The 17,634-nt window shown below is 33.5% G+C and overlaps 2 protein-coding genes across 5 annotated transcripts; one reads left to right on the top strand and one right to left on the bottom strand.

The window, feature by feature from the left end:
* Positions 1–1,107: 1,107 nt before the first annotated feature.
* LOC123711720 (kinesin-like protein KIF18A) lies at positions 1,108–8,869 on the bottom strand. 4 transcript variants are annotated; one of them, XM_045664439.1, is made up of 8 exons: positions 8,138–8,869; positions 7,848–8,066; positions 7,471–7,676; positions 6,867–7,168; positions 5,973–6,154; positions 4,748–5,651; positions 4,078–4,212; positions 1,108–2,957 (listed from the first exon to the last, which is right to left on the bottom strand). In XM_045664439.1, exons 1-8 carry the CDS (start codon positions 8,684–8,686, stop codon positions 2,854–2,856), a joined length of 2,601 nt encoding a protein of 866 aa, XP_045520395.1. In that variant the 5' UTR covers positions 8,687–8,869; the 3' UTR covers positions 1,108–2,853. The 4 variants fall into 4 exon arrangements, with proteins under 4 accessions (XP_045520395.1, XP_045520396.1, XP_045520397.1 ...); XM_045664440.1 differs by having other exon boundaries at positions 1,108–2,927; XM_045664441.1 differs by having other exon boundaries at positions 1,108–2,915.
* Positions 8,870–11,142: 2,273 nt separating this feature from the next.
* Positions 11,143–14,171, top strand: LOC123711721. Its single transcript, XM_045664443.1, has 5 exons — positions 11,143–11,873; positions 12,256–12,355; positions 13,013–13,117; positions 13,462–13,562; positions 14,057–14,171. Exons 1-5 carry the CDS (start codon positions 11,143–11,145, stop codon positions 14,130–14,132), a joined length of 1,113 nt encoding a protein of 370 aa, XP_045520399.1. The 3' UTR covers positions 14,133–14,171.
* The last annotated feature ends 3,463 nt before the right edge of the window (positions 14,172–17,634 follow it).

Raw genomic sequence — 17,634 nt, 5'->3', positions numbered from 1 at the left:
AACCACTCGTAATAACTTAAAGTAACATATTTTACTTTAATTATCATTGCATCAGCTCTAAAAATGGTGATTCAAAGCCCAACCAAAAATATGTATATTTTTTAATTTAATAATATTTTAATTTTGATTTTATTGCCGTTCTCATTAACGAGATTGTTACTTAATAAAACCAATTCAAAAACAATTTAAACGTAAAAGCTTACAAAGGCTGCAATTGCGTCATGTTTTGTTAGACGCTCTAATACAAATTAGTATTGCCGAGTGCGTTGCAAAGGATTCAATTTGCATCCGTCGTAATTATAGAGGCAACGAGCTTAGCCAAAGTACATTTAAATGCCAAGTTGAATACAAAATGTATTACTCCACTTAAGATTGCTGGACGCTAGTCTCAGCTCTCAGCGTAGCAGCTTGAAAAAAATGTAACCATGGCTGAAATATAATAAATAATTCTGATATTTACAACTCGAGCGTAGATAGGGCGGGTACTATGAAATTGAACATTAATAAAAATGTATTTCAAAACACCACCTGCTTCGAGGTTTTTCGCAAATTAAGACAGCTTTCATATTTTCTTAGAATGATCACAATTTGTCAGCAACTCATAAATGAATATTTTCGACTTTATATCCAAATAATGTTATGGTATGTCAAAAGCCAATATACTAATCTGTGTAAATCTTACTTTTAGTTATGTAATCTGTGTCTAAATGTTACTTCTACTTTCTATGAATACGGATGAAGGCTATCGGTAGATACTCGTAATGATCATAAACACCCTCTTATTTACCGGAACTATCTGTCAGTCAAATTACAAGATTACTGAAAATACTCATACCTATATGTCTCAACCAACTAGCTTAATCAGCCGTTCAATTAACAGTTCAATTAGTTAAACGGCTAGCTTGGTTGGCTGATACATATACACTATTTGACAAAACGAGAGTGATTTAGCAAAAGGAGGCATTTTAAAAGTAGAGGGTGCATACTGAATATTTCCTATTCATTCCTATACGTATTGATATTGTTGTAAAATAACGATTTGAAGGAAAAATAAAAATAAAAATCAATCGTAATTTATTTATTCAGAACCATTATGACTAATAAAATTCTTAATTAAAACGCACCACAATTATTGAAAAATTTGCATAAACTATAATTGACACTAAATTACAAAATTCTTAAACTTCTACAATATTAGAATTCTAAAATTAAAGTATATTAATAAATTATTTCACCCGGCTCATTAAAGAAACGTATATACGGCGCTAACAGTGCCTCACGCTTGCACACTAGTGCCTGCTTAGGCTCTTCGTTTCTGTAATGAACTTGGTACATTATTAAAAAATATTACAAAAATCAGGGCTTACAAAATTCGAGCATTACATTACTATAAATATATTAAAGCAAAACACCGTAGAACACGTAAAAAATGCATTATAGGACCATGTAATGGGCAAGATTATTTTTGTCAAGAAAAGCGTCAATGCCCTAAAAGTATGTTGTATAAAGCCGATACCATAATATTAAGTTTTAGTACAAGGAAGGTTTAGAATTTCTAGACTGACGTAAATAGAACTCCCGTGTGTCAAAAATATATATGACGTACGGAAGTCATACTTAAAGCTAAGTCGCAATTTACGAGGGCTACCAGACACTGGCGTGAAAAGAAAAACGACCGATAATTGTACGATTGAACTATAATTGTCGGGTTTGTTGAACGCGTTACCCGAAGAAATTTTTCATATTTCATTAGTTTCATAGTTACGCTTATGTAGACATATTTTTCCGCACCTATTGTATTCAAAGCAACTGTTATATGGTCTAGCATACAAAAGCGTTTGTCCATAAATACATAGTCAAGATATCGTCGAAAAATAATAATAAAACCGATGCAAAAACCGCAATAGCAAATTAGGCGTTGCAACGTTCTTACGAAACTCAAAGAAAATTAGCTTTTCCTCAAAAAGAGAATGCAAAGACGCCTGTGTCCAATCAATAAACGTACATTTCAATAGAAAGGAGAATATCGTCCGCAATTTGGTATCCGTTTGGGCATAACAAAATAAAACCCAGTTACTAGAACAATGGGCTACAATTTTCCAATAAATGTAAAAAAAAATACTTTAAAAATTTGTTGAATAATACTATACTATATACTAGAATGTTAATCTAGATTTAACTGCAGCTTTTTGTATTTAGTTGGGTTACTGCACCAATAATCTGAAACATTCAATAACGATTCCAGTCATGGTTGACTACTCTATGCGATATATCGTTCTAAAATTATTCACTATTGCTGCGTCTCAAAAGCAAATTGTGACGTCCATTGTAGTCGCGTGGTCAAATTCACATCGGAAACCAATTGAATTGGTAAATCAGAAAATGCTATTCACAAATTCTAAATAATATTATTTCACTATGTGTTAGTATCTCATAAATCTGTCGATAACTGAGTTTAATATATTTTAATTTCAATTTACGGTTTGAGAAAGTCTTTACCGATTCGTTTCATTCTAATTGGTCAACATCTCACGTCCAATCTCAGATCATCGTTCCGTTTGGCCAATGACAATCGTCTTCGTACCGTCTTAAACTAAGTCTAGACTAAGACTTTGTTCCTTGCTAAAATACTGTTATATAAGGTTTGAAAACTATACTTCTAAAGTGACAAAAAGTTTATGATTCGATGTATTTGGGAATATATAATAATGTTTATTGATTAACTTTCTCGTTGACACACATTTGTACACACTCAAAAAACCAATTAAACAGTACTAAAACATTAAAATATAACACCTAAAAATAATTCTATATAAAAATACACTTTTCCATAACGCCATATATCTTATATTATCATTTTCTTAAGGCAGGCCTCGAGTATGGATGTGTCTGCATTCGTTCCTTCGCTCGGACTGCTTTAAAACCAACTGATTTTTCATTTAAAGTCGCCTTTTGGCCTGTTAGTTGTTAATGACGTCACAGGACACACACAGGTTAGTTAATTAATACATGAAACAAAAACAACACATTATAAAACGTAATAAGGATAAGTAACGAATGCTTAATAACTGTCGGTACTGTTCAATAGCAAAACTGTCGACAAAAGCGCAATATTAAAAAAAATAATGGAAGGTTGTAGATTGTAAGAATGTACATAACGAATTTGTTATTAGTCAAATCTCTCACTTCAACCACAATACATATGTGTACCTAGTATAATAAAATTAGTTAATTTTAACCTAGAAAATACTTGACGGTTAAAAAATGCGTCGCCGTATTGGATTCGCGTCTTCAATTTGACGGTTACAGATTTTTGTAATATAAAATTTTAATCTGTAACATTTAATATTAAAATAAATCAATCCTCTAACTATTCAATATCCTGTTAATATTATCATGCAATACCTATCAGACAAATATGACAAACTCAGACATAGCTTTGTAAACGTTACACGTCAATTCACTCGACAACTAATTAAGATCGCTTTCACTTCAATAAACCAATCAAAAGTCATGTAGAACTATCAAACTAATCAGAACTAACTTATAGGATTCTAATTAATAATAATAATAGGCCATATAGTGGCGCTATATATATGGGTCTGAGTATCAAATAAGTGTGTAAACAGCTTTGTATGTCACATGTCGTAGATTTTTCGGTTTGAGACAATCCGGTTTCCTCACGATGTTTGCCTTCACTGGCAACAAGTGTTAATTGCAGATAGAAAAATAGAATTCCATTTGTGCACAGCTGTGATTTGAACGCACGACTTCAGTCACACAATCACAACCAACACTGCTATGAAGGATCTTTGTCATACTGACTTTTAAACAATTTTATTAATAAAGGAAATTTCAATTATACGAAATTAATATTGCAAAATACGACTATATTTTTTTTATTTCAAGCGACACCGTAAGTCTGAAAAATACGTACATATGTTAAAAATAAAGTAATTTTAAATTTGTTAAAACTTTTCTATTAAATGTATTATCTTATTCAATTTAAAGTCAAAAATCGTAAAAATAAAATAAAATAAATAAAAATAAAAATAATAGTAAATTATAAAATGTTACCTTGTACATTTCTCTGCAACGACGTCCCATCTCTGGCAACACCAGACCCGAAGCCAGCAACGGGCTTTACTGTTACAGGTGCCGGGTTTCGTTTGAAGGGAATTGCTTTTCCGACAATCGGCTTCACTATTTTAGCTGTTGATATTGATATTATTATATATATTTATTTTGTAATATCATTAAGTCGAAAAATTGATTTTTTTAAGGAAAATAATAAATTGTGTTTAAAGCGTAATAAGGATTTTAAATACTAAGTTTCTAATTAAAATTCATTCAAAAAATGCGATAAATACAACACATTTTTAATTGTATTTTGGAACTTAGCATTCATTTTGATTCATTAACCTTTATTTAGTCTTTTTAAGTATTTTATAATTTATGAGTTACTTTTATTTTTATTAATTTAGTTAAGCACTTTACCGCTAAAATACATTTCCTTACTATGGTGGCCTGGAAGAGGTCGCTTGTTAATGATAAGGCTCGTTGTTTCCTAAATAATTTATATTTAGTGTAAGGAAGTTTTAATTAATAAAATAATTTGCTAAGATAAATTTATAAAATGAAGTTCGAGGCCCGGCTAAACAATTATTGTGAAACTCTCTTAGAAAACTAAATGTACTAACAGAAAATCAATGAACAGTAAAATATTTCAAATGTGACAATAACTTACCTCTGTCATTTAAATTGTTTGTACGGGTAATTGTATTCGTCCTATCCATCAGAGTTTTAATCGGTTGACTGCTCGGTTCTACCTTCACAGTTTTCTTCCAGTCCATTTTATTTGCCATAACAAATGTTGAATTCAAACAGTTAGGATCAATAGTACTATAATTATCCACATCTGTTGATGGACTCAATTCTTTTTTAACCTTCTTCGCTGAATTCATGGCTTGTTTCACATCCATACTCTCAAATGAATCATTAATAATTATTGTTTCATTATTTATCAGCTTCATAGGAGTGCCTTTAGTGAATGTCCCTTTACGCTTCTTTGCTGAGGGCAGTGGCTCCCTATTTTCAATGTCAGTCAAATCTTCACTATCCGTCACTAAGTCAATGTTCTCTTCATCATCAAAGTCGATTGCACTGATTGGCTTTTCTAAATCCAGTGTAGAGACAAATTTGAATAAGTCATCGTTGTCCGGTACCTCATCAGACCAGACTATGCCCTTGACCGACTTTGCCTTCTTCATAATGTCTAGATACTCATTGGTCAACGCAGGGGTGGCTCTATCATAACCTTTTAAAGTTAGATAAAGCTTCTTCAGCATACTGGGCATATCGCTGACATATTCTGTGAAGGATTTAATTTCCTGGTGCTCGATGGCTAGGAGCTTGTACCGAAGATTGTCTCTGGCTTCTACTAATCTTAATTTGGCTTGGGTCTGTAGTTTCTGGACAAAGTCTATGAGTTCTGGATGGTCTGTGACAGCCTGATTGTACATTAAATTCAACTTCTTTCGGCTCTCATCCCATTCGCCCCAAGTAGAAAGTACTTTAGTATCGAGTATTGCACATTGCTTCACGTAACTTTCAGCGGCACGTTCTTGACGAGGAATATCTTCTACACACATCTAAAAAAATATTCATTTTTATTCACATATATTATTCAATACAATACAATTATTGAATAATTTAATTATATATTGAAATACTCTTTTGAAAAAGAAGAAAGAACTACATCCTCTAGGTTTATCCTGAGATTTCTTTATCTGTTTTGTGAGGTGAAGGTGTGAGTCAAGTAGGTAATCGGCCTTCTGTGCCTGACACATGTCCACTTGTGAGTCTAATGCATACTGGCGCTACCAACTACATTGGCGAACAGCAGTGATTCAAAATCACGACCTCAGGTTTGTAAAGATCGCGCCACGCCAAGCTAACACTTCCAATACTACCTGTTCCATATGTTCACTGGAGCACCGATGAGCCAAATCTGCAAGGTGCTGGAAGGCCCGAGTTCGCAGACGTTGACGTAACGCTAGCACGCGCTGTTGGCACATGTTTGTTATTAGACGACTTTCGATCGCGGTGTGTGCGCTTTCAGCTGATTGGATGCGCTGTCGCCATTGCTGGGACACTGTAATAAAGGTACATTAAAATTAATTGGAAAAACGCCGTTACTGCACTTCAAAGCTAATATCACAAAGAATTGATAGTCCTTTGCTGGCATAGCACTCGCCGGTGGTATTAATTAACATCAGATGAGACCACAGCTCATTAGCTCTTTGATATAATAAAAACGTGTTTCTATAAAAGCACCCTAAAAAGTAATGGAGCAAACACTAAGCTCCCGAAAATTTTGTCTGTGTCATGAGTAAAGGAACAGCAATATTACAAAAACAAAGTCTAAAAAAATTATATACAAACATTTTTCAAGTGAAACTTCTTCATCGGCGTTGGAAAAAAATTACCGTCACATTTTTGGGTTACGTGTCACATTTTTCCGTTACGTGCCATATTTTTCTTGTCCCTACCATGCTTGATTCGAAGATATTCGAAGCCATTAATAACAAAAATATACAATAACAATAACAATTATAGTAACAAATCTATAACTATAACTACACAGTTATCAACTTAGCTTTAAGCTGCTCTGTCTGATGTTCTACTGGTTTTAAAAGTCCCATTATTCCTTATACAACACACATTAATCAAAGTATATAAACAATGAAATATAATAAAAAATATCAAATTACAAAATTCTCAACCCACTTCAATAGATTCATAATTACAAATAACAGCAGATGTTTTTTTATGAAGAACACAATTTTTAATATAAATCAACTTACTTTTTTCCTTAACTCCATCTGACTCTTTGACAGTCTTCAGAGAGGACAGAGATAATTTGGCTTCCAGCTCTTTAATTTTCTTCCTAAGCTCCTCATTTATCTTGACATATTGTGACAATCGCATATCACCATCAACAATATTCTTTTTAATTGATAGTTGGATTTTATTTGCTCTTGCTGCATATTTGAGTGTGTTATATGTGTCTTCATATGTTATACTTGATGGGGATACATTAGCAATCATAACTGTCTTACAGTTGCCACCAAGGCTGTCTTTAAGGAGACGAGTCAATTTTGAGTCTCTAAAAAATTTAAAATTTAACATATAATACATTGAAGGGACTACTCATATTTGGTCTTAAAAACCGATAGTCGTAACAGCTGATGATGTTGATATTAAGTATATCATTATAAATGATTTTGAGTGTTAATTATATTTAAAATTATTTTGTCATTCTACCCTACAATTCTTCCTTGAGCAGTCACCATTGCTAATGACAATCTACTCAGAATGTTCATAGAAAAAATTAAAACGGATTTAATCATCTATAAAATACAAATACACCAAGAATATAATATTGAAAGATACATAATTTAAACATACCTGTAAGGAATATAATTGCTTCCATCAGCCAATTTATTGATACAATTACCAAGTGACAAGAGACTTTTATTAATATTAGCACCTTCTTTAAACCGGTCTCCTTTGCAACCAGTTGCCGAGGCGCGCTCACTCCCAGCAAGATCTATCATTGATAATTTTACCATACGAAGCTGGCTGCTAATTTTATACCGCATTTTAACATACACCTAAAACAATTTTTATACTCAAATCTAATCTTTGTTTCAAGACCAAAGGGGAACATTCTCAATATTTACAAATGAATCAAAGTTATTATTATAATCATAGTATTGTCTTTTTGTCATAAAATATGAATACATATCAATAATTTGATAGTACCAACTTTTGCATAAACAAACCTGAAACACAGCATGACTCCTAGAGCTTTCAGCATTAGCATCAGTCGGATGTTGTGTTCTATTTTTATTTCCATCTTCAAGCATGTTCAGAAGCTCTCTAGCTGTTCTAATGCTATGAAGGCTGAGACCAGCTACCATAACTCCATATTTTGAGTCTTCCCGAAGTTGGAGTGGAGTAGAAGATGGTTTAAGCAGGTCATACACATTTTCATTATAAACCTAAAAGGCATAGGAGGTTACAATTTAAAGTGAAATTAACATTGAAAAATAACATTTAGTAGCATACTTACTTCAATATATGACACTCCAATATCAAACTCTCTATCCTTCTCAAATGAATCAATTGTGTAAAACAAGTGTTCCATTGTTAAATAAGTTATACCAGGATTCTCTAGAGTCCCTATCATAGTAAATGTTTTCCCAGCCCCAGTCGCTCCATATGCAAAGACTGAACAATTATACCCCTCCATTAGAGATGCAATAATCTCTTTTGTTGTGGTTTCAAATACATCTTGATTTGAGGCTTCTTGACCACAAACATCATCGAAGACAAACTTTAACTCTTTATTAGCACGTTTCAGGAAGTTTTTGTTAGGCTGCTGGACTCCCTGATAAAAGAAAGGCCTGGTTTCTTGCTTTGGGTCAAACACTAACATTTTGTCATCAACAACGTCTACAACAACACGATTGTTCGACTGAATTTCTTTCATATTTAAAGGCCGAACTCTGACCACTACTTTAATATTAGCAGACATGTTTTGTGTGGACCCAGTTTTTGAGGGAGCAGCTACCGGACCCTTTTTCGCGCCCAAGCCAGGGCCATTTTGCAGTCTCACCATCTTTATTTCACTCACAAGACACACACATTTACGTTATTAAAAACTTTAGAAAGACTTATAATATACTGTTTAACTTTCTACCACTTAAATACAAAAAAGTACTTTTCGTTAAAATTATCAAAATCAGAAGCGATGAATGTGCATCAATTAATAGCCGTAGTTCGTTTGATTTGAAAATATTCGAAGTCAGTAACCGTCAAATTTTAAAACTGATATGACAAGCGATGCTACCAGCTAGCTTTGAAAGCGTCATACGCCGCACAGAATAGATACAACTTAGATTGGAACGTTAAAATAATACTAACGGCATTATTTGAATATTATTAGATCCTTCAATTATTTATTAGTGTGGTTATTTTAACTATCTCAATTGTAATAGTTACATAACTACCATAAAATGTATGACGTTACGAGCGTTAAAAAATAATTTTAACATACATCCACAGATGCCGCTGTATCGATATAGTATATATTATAACAATAACATCTTTACCAAAAAAAAAAACCGATTTGTTAATAATATTTTTTTTAATATTATGACAATAGTTTTAAGTAAAAGGTTGGGAAACAACACGCGAGAAAAAATAAACGAAAGACATCAAAAGTAAACAAAGGGGTAAGCTAGTTAAATAGTCAAGGAATCTAAGGTTTTTTTATGTGTTTCTTTAATTGTCTATTAGTACAGAAGCCTGATCATTGCCTATTAGAAAAAAATACTCACAAACAGTTAAATAATAACACACCACGCTATCTTACTAAAACGCTGTAATACGCAGCCGCATACAGTGTACAGTAAGCTCACGTAGTTTTCACATGCACTACACACGTTAAATGCTCAAATACAAGCACGTATTAAACAGTGTGCAATATACATACACACTGACATCTGCTCTCTCGCTCTGGCTCACAAATTACAGGCGACTATGCTTAGAAGACGGGAGTGGGGACGCTACGAAGTATGGCACAAAGAGGAGAGACCGATAATATACAAATTGTATGTATATTTCTGTCTCATTCTTTCCCCTGGCTTCATCCTACACATTTTTGTATTTGTGTCTCTTACCTGTCGTTTTTTCGTTGCATCCGGTTTGAAATCACAACGATTCTAAAGAAGTTTCACTTCAAAACAAAATATGAACATAAACAGTTAATAATATTATCAAAGATTTTACTATATTTAAGTTTAGGTAAATTTAAATGTGGTTTATTTTATTATATTCTACGCAGTTAATTCCGACCACCAGTTTTCTTTTAGACATATTAATACATACATTTCAATTCGAGACATTTCTCTCGTAAAAATTAAAATGTATTTTACGCGGTATAACTAAGCTACCTATTTTATTTTAAGCCGTCGTTGTATAAGAAACAAATACAATTTCCTCTTAATTTCCGCCGCTGATCTTATCTGGACATAACGAAGGCCCTTAGCATTCAGCGAGGACTCCACTAAAACTTCGGTAAAGCCGGAATTTCCTCGCGCCCCTATTGTGCTTAGTTGAGACAAGATTTGGAGCCCTTTGCATAAAAGCTATATATAGGCAATATAAGTATAATGAAATTAAAAATAACTTGTCGAGTTTAGATAGAAGGATTTCCGTAGTTCACTTAAGTTTGCCTTTAAATTAGTTCCACGGAAATTACACAAAAATCAATAGGAAAGTGCACACGCTGAAATCTTGTATTGTATTTGACAATTATTTCTTTAATCTAATAGGTTATTCATATAAAGATGTTTGTTTATATCTGCATGTCGTTGGCTGATTGTAGAATTGATAATTAAAAAATAAAATACATAAATAAGTGGAGCTACAGCCTTTTTAGGTCTGGCTCTCAGATTTCTGTATCTGTTTTATGATCATTTTTGAATCTAAAAGGCAAGTAGGTGATCAGCTGTTCCTGACTTACGCCATCGACTTTTCGGGTCTGGGGCAAGCCGTTTTTCTTACTATGTTATCCTTTACCGTTTGAGCGAACGTTAAATGCGCACATTGAAAAAGTGTCCCATTTGTGCACAGCCGGGGATCGAACCTACGACGTCAGGGATGAGAGTCGCACACTGAAGCCTCTAGGCTAACTCTGCTCTAGATATCAAATAAACATTAGCTGCCTATTTGACATACATTGTCATGAGTTATCAAATGGGACGAAGACCTAGTCAATTGGCAAAAATATTATAGCATACAAAATCGCGCAGCGTAACTAGTTCGTAGATATACAAACTTATGACGTTTGTAATTATTTCGAAAGCAACCCTTATTATGCGGCTAATTATTGAAATGAGAATGAATGATTAATAAATTATGTACCCAAACCACATGTAATAGCAGTGTTCCAGCACGTTATTAATTGCGATAAAATTATATGCAATTGTTAAATATTCCTATAGCTTATATAATCTGTTAAAGCGTTATAGATTATATAATTTTCATACCATAGAGACGTATTCAACAAACATGTTAAAATTACTAGAGGATCCTAAGTACCCCTTGCTTGGTCCACATTTACGCCTTTTGAAATTTACTGGTCTTTGGCATCCAGTTCTTGATCGTGTTACCCGATTAAAGTTACTGCTGTTTTATATCACAACAGCATTCTTCTTTAGTCAATACATTAAATGCATGTTAGCTATCAATGTCGATTCAATAAAGCTCATACTGCAATATATCCCTTTTCACATAGGCATTGTTAAAGCATGTTTCTTTCAGAAGAACTACGCTAACTGGTCTCGTTTGATTGAATCTATATCGGAAATAGAAAGGCATCAAATGCTTCAAAATGACATCACTATTCATATAAAAAACTATATTCACCGCAGCCGTAGGGTCACATTCTTTTTTTGGGCGCTCGCACTTTTTTCCAACTTTAGTATTTTCACTGAACCATATCGGAAAAATCAAGTTGGAAATGGTACAGATAGTTATTTGTACCTATTCGACGGGTACACGCCGTTTGATCGTGTTCCACCAGGCTATTACTGCTCAATGCTCGTTCAAACTGTTCTTGGACATGTTGTAAGTGCTTATGTCGTGGGATGGGACATGTGTGTCGTATCTATTATGATATTCTTTGCCGGACAATTGAAGATTTTTCGAATTTATAACATGAAGATCTTTTGTTCCAAAAACAATGCGACTTCTTTGAAGAATATCGCTAACTGTCACGAATTTTACATGAAACTAATATCGTAAGTTGTTTTTTTTTAAGAAGAGGCAGGGGCGTAGTGAAACCGATTTTTAAGAATTGGTACGAACTTTTCTTGTGGGACAAGGAGTGGGTAGCTGTTTCCATATACAGGTGGCTAAAACTGCCTTAAATAACGCTCAGTTGTGAAACGACGGACGTCGAGACGATATGAGGAATGATACGGTGTTTAAATAATACATTTTCTGTAACGGTGCAAAGCGCTGTGAATCTTAGCCAATAGATCGACGTTCAACCTGTTTAAACAATACCAATATAATATATCTGTATAAGCAGATCCCAACTACAAGTTATGTTATCACGCGCTACAGATATTGTTCTATAAATTACTGCCGTGTTGTTTTAATATATGATAATATTTTCAGGTATCATAAACTGTTTAATTCCTTAATATCGACAGTTATGTTTATTTATTTAATCGTAATTTCTGTGAATTTAGGAGTGTGTATCATACAAATAGCTGTGGTAAGTAAATACATCATATTTGGTAATTTTTATAACTATATTTACGAATTATTCGCCAATTTATCAAACAATACAATTTATTATGGAGACATTTTGTAAGTGTGCTTGAGGAGGCTAAGGCCCACAAGGGGCTGTATAACTATTGATAATGATGATATTTAGCACCTTACCAAAGACCCTCTTTGTGAGGAAATATTTTAAGAATCGGGAAGGCTTTGACTTTTTTAGCAGCAGTGACAATTTAGTTTATTCTTTAAAATATTAAGTTGTCGTTTCTTGATATATAATTTTTTTATCTTTTAATTGACTAATAATAATTAAAAATTAATAAAAATAAAATTAAAACAAATTTAAAAAGTTTGGTCCCTGTGGCAGTGTAGCTTTAACGGTGGCAGTATTTCTTCGCTGTATTGCGATACTTATTCGTTGAGCCAGGAAACCAGCAGCTCTGGGGTCACCAGTACTATCTACCAGGCGCCAACTTAACTCTTTAATTAGCGCCTGTACACATGAACTCCAAAGGAAACAATTAATTGACTTATGGATCCTCTTTCGAATATTTTGTTTATCAATGTAATCTGTTTTTTGTCTTTGCATATTGTCGAACTGTTTTCTACTGATATCTTACAAACAAATAAATATTTATTATATTTTTAGATACAAGATGACTTAGGAGCTTTTTTGTCTGCTTGTTTGTACATTGTCGCCTGTTTAATACAGTTACTACTTTTCTATTGGTACAGCAATGAAGTAACTCACGAGGTATTTTTATATATTTTTTACCATATTAGCGCTGACACATAATGATATTAATATAAACGTGGAGTAAGAAGACCGTGTTGTTACCATGGTTACCAGTTACATTCAAAACACATCGCAACCTTGACAATAAAGAATGAGAAAGAGCATTCCCCACGGATTTCTTGTACCACATAGAAATCCTACAAAAAAATGTACCACTTAACTCAGGACATCTTGATTCTGTATGTTCAGTCTGCGGGCTTTAATGGCATACGCCCAGAGGCAGAGGCACCCTATCATAGAAAAATACAGTTCTAGCATTAAGAACAAATACTTTTACCGTCGTAAGAATTAAACATTTTCAGAGTCTGTTATTATCGTACAGCTTATTTGAAAGCGACTGGTATTATGCACCGGCAATTCTGCAAAGAAACATCGCAATACTGGCGGAAACTACAAACAGGAGGTTTGTTTTTAAAGCTGGTCCGTATTATGAAATGTCACTCGCAACTTTTGTGAGCGTAAGTATTTTTATTATTTATTTAAAGTAATAAAATGGTAAAATGTATCTCTATTGGTCACGCATTAATGTCATTGAGTGAATTCTATAAGTATTTGTTTTAAATACAGAGTACAGTACACCTATCACGCACGATCAGGTAGCAGTTGAGTGTCAAATATCCGCTTTCCTAAAACGGTTAGGAGGTTATGTTACAAAAATATCAGTAAATCGTGAATTGTATCAGCTTCGAGTCCTATTAGTTAAGACAGAAGTCATAAAGCAAAGATCAGTGTTTCCCTCTTGAAAAAACAAATTACAAATGAACTTCGTCCCATGATCGTCAAGCTTTGAAGATTTTAGTTAGTGTGAATTGAAAACGGTTTACTCACAATTGAATATCATAAAAGTATTAACGCCTTAATGGGTGTCATATGATATAGAAACAATATCTTTTTCAGATTCTTCGTACGAGTTATAGTTTTTTCACCCTTCTTAATGAAACAAATTAGTGACGGTAGTTTGATTATATGTTAGTAGCGTTTTAGGATATAATGTAAAATTAATATCCACCAAGTATGTTTTGGATTATTTTATGATTAAAATAACTAAAAAGAAGTTCCTGCCGTGGTAGAAATGGAAAGTGATCCTATGAGTATCTTTATGCTATAGACCGGTATGCTAATTTCTCACCTGGCGCCTTGACTAGCAGAGTGGATGTTTGGTGTGGGTAGAGTCAAAAGAAGAGACGTCGTGCGTGTTAACCATGATATGCTCAAATCTTACATATCAACTTCATAACAAACAAACAAATCTAACGTTACTATATGATGACAAATATGAGACCATTAAAGCAAGACAAAACATATGAATTGTATATAATACTCTATGGTATATACAATACGCTAAACTACTGAAAATTGTATACAATTATTTAGCAATAAAATGTTTCGTAAAACAAATTCTTACTTTAAACCCAGTTGATAACAATCAAGCCATAAGCGAATTGCGAACTTGTTCGGCGATGGTTGATTCAAAATTATCTCTAAACTGCCTGAAGATTGAATACGATACAATCAGGGGCGGTATTTAACTCTCACCAAGTTTGAGATCGCTCCCGGTTGCCAAGAATTCGAGTCCAAATCGATTACAACTCGAAATTTCATGTTAATCGATTCTGATTCAGCGAGTTTAGATTGATATGAGGTACTATCAGATTAAATGTTTGTAGCAAGTTCTGTTTGCATGACTAGTACTCTCATGAGCGCATTTGGTAATAAAGTTTGCTCAACTGCGATGTTAATCGATCCTGTATCATCAGTTCGTCAGTATCAAAATGTACATGATTATGATAACTGTCGGCCATTTTGTAGCAATTGTTTCAATTGTGTAATTCTTTTGTTTTATGTTACGAAGTCAGTGTGCTTGGACTTCAATTCGTCTTAAGTTTCAAGCGTGACTCACCTGGATAATGTCTTCACGTGCTAGTTTCACCATGCCCATGCTGGTAAAAGCTGTCTTTTATTTAATGGCAGCTTACAAACATTTTGTAAAGAAAACTTGGCGTTTGAAATATGCGGAGAATTTATTCCCAGATCTTCTCGTCCGTAATACGCTCGATAGAGAACAGTAGTCAATATAAATATTTTTTAGACATATATATGTGTGCTTACATGAATGAGACACATTTTGAACACGTTGCTGTGTTTGCCGCTAATTTATTACATATTCTTAAGTTCAATCAGCCACCTTTGTCTCGCACGTTATTGATCTTATATTTTTCTCACGATGCTTTGTCGTTTTAAGCGATTATTAGACATAGAGACTTGTTAGAGTCTTGGATATACCAATATTGATCGTCATCTGTTTCCTACGAGCTTATATTAATTGCAGATATATAAAGCTCATTTGCTCAATGGCTTAAGGTTTATAATCGCACAGTACTAAATCTCAGTATCATTATCAATAACTCCCCAAGATCTAAATAACTCATAGAATATATCAACAGCAACTCTGCACAGTCCATACCATCCGAATTAACATATAAATTGTTTTGAATCCGACATCTACATCCCGTTAAATTATTTCGCGAACTTCCCAAATTTACATGGTAATTGGTAAAACTCAAGATTTGTTGGGTTTAGCTTATACGAATTTGTAGTCGAGGTGATGTATGTAAACGGCGTAAGTGTTAATCAATTTCAATCCATAATTGAACTAATGGTTGTGGGATCACTATCGGCATCTCGCACCAGCTCCAAGTCTTTGTCAACCACTGTCTCACCCATATTCTGCGTATCTACTGACTCAAAAATATCTCTTACGAGCAACATTGGGAGCGCTGCCGAGAGAGCGTGACCGTCCCAAGCAAACCTAGCGTCGTACAGATGTAGATGAGGCAAAAAGAGCCGGAAGGACTTGAAGCGAGGTGTAATGCGCGGCTCGAGATCGTACACGATGGAGACTCATTGTGGACGCATTCTGCCCTATCTAGGGATTATAGGACATACAGTCAAGTAAAGGGAAATTATGGCTTTGGATATCTAAGTAGATATATATCTTCTTGTACCCATCATTTTTCTAGGCACGCACTGAGCTGGGCTCGAACTACGGAGCAATCAGTAATCTACTTTACACTTAATTTTCCAGCATTTTTTAGGCTGTATGTGCCTGAAAAGTATTTCAGACCACAGAGGTCCTGCTGTGGCCCTGTGTGCTCATGAACAATCTTCCGCCAGCGGAAAGGTAGTTTGTATGTTATGATTATTGTTTGGCATTTCTATGCTGTAAATAAATCTAAAGATGCGGTATTGACGAAATGTCCCATATAACCACTAGATTATATATAAGCGTTGGAAATTAATATATGTTTTCCTATCTAATGTGAATTGTTATTCAACAGTTTTTTAGTTATTTTGTAAATCATCTCCACGGGCTTCTAGAACAATAGAAGAGAACTTATAAATGATAACATGTATAAATTTTGAACGCAATATGCCTGTTTTTCCAAGATGTTTTCCTCCACAAGAGAAAGTCTCAATTGCAATAGTAAAACTTGGAGTACACCACGAAGTTTTGAACTCACGACCTAAGGTTAAGAATCAATAAATACGTTATAAATGACTGACAACAGCAGTCAAATGTTTTATTTTGTTAACCCACGGCTTATATACAAGATATTATATATTGCTTCTTCTCTATCTTCCTTTTAATCTCTACTGTACAAACATTACCTATCCATATTGTATCCCAACTTTCGTAGTAACTAATGTGGAACTGACCTAAAATTATCGCGATTCATTTGCACTTTTTCTTTTTCATGTGTCCTTTTTTTGTTCCTATTTTAGTTTTATCTTAATAAGTATACGTGTTATGTGTTCTTGCCGGCCTTATCTAGGTTTTTTTTCTTACATTTTTTGCCTCCAAGAGATCGCTCGAAAGCGAGAAGGCCGCCAGTTACCCACCTTTTCATTTAATAACAAAGTATTAATAAATAAATGTTATCAATTATTAAATTTGGGCGAAAAATTGTATTATTGGAATGTAATATGATATGCCGATTATGTAAATTTAATTAATTATAATTATTTAATAGGTTAAAAATATATTTTATAAATTAAACTGTTACTTAGCTCTAATTGCTTTTATAATTAAAAATTTCATTATAAAAATTAAAATCTAGATTCGCATGACGAAAAAAATGCTAAATGATATTCTAATTTAAGCTGGACGTTAAAATAATTATTTCATGAGAGACTTTTTCAAGAATACAAAATTATATCTTGTCCTTTCTAAACAATTAAAAATAATGAGTTCGCGTCGTACAGTTAATAAAAAGGACAAAATGTGTTTTATTTAGTAATTGCCAGGTTGCCTAGATTTTGCGTTAATAACAGTAATACCTAGGTAACACTGAAAATGTTTAGAAAATGAAAAATGTAGAAAGTTGGCAATTTTATTGTTTTTTCGAAGTAATCTCCGTTCCTCTCTACACATCGTCGCATTTGATGGAACCACCGAGAAAAGCAGTGGGCCCATT

Source organism: Pieris brassicae, chromosome 7 (assembly GCF_905147105.1).
Source record: "Pieris brassicae chromosome 7, ilPieBrab1.1, whole genome shotgun sequence".
Taxonomy (NCBI): Eukaryota; Metazoa; Arthropoda; class Insecta; order Lepidoptera; family Pieridae; genus Pieris; species Pieris brassicae.
Note: the sequence above shows the minus strand (reverse complement) of the source record. Positions and strands in the feature narration are given on the sequence as shown.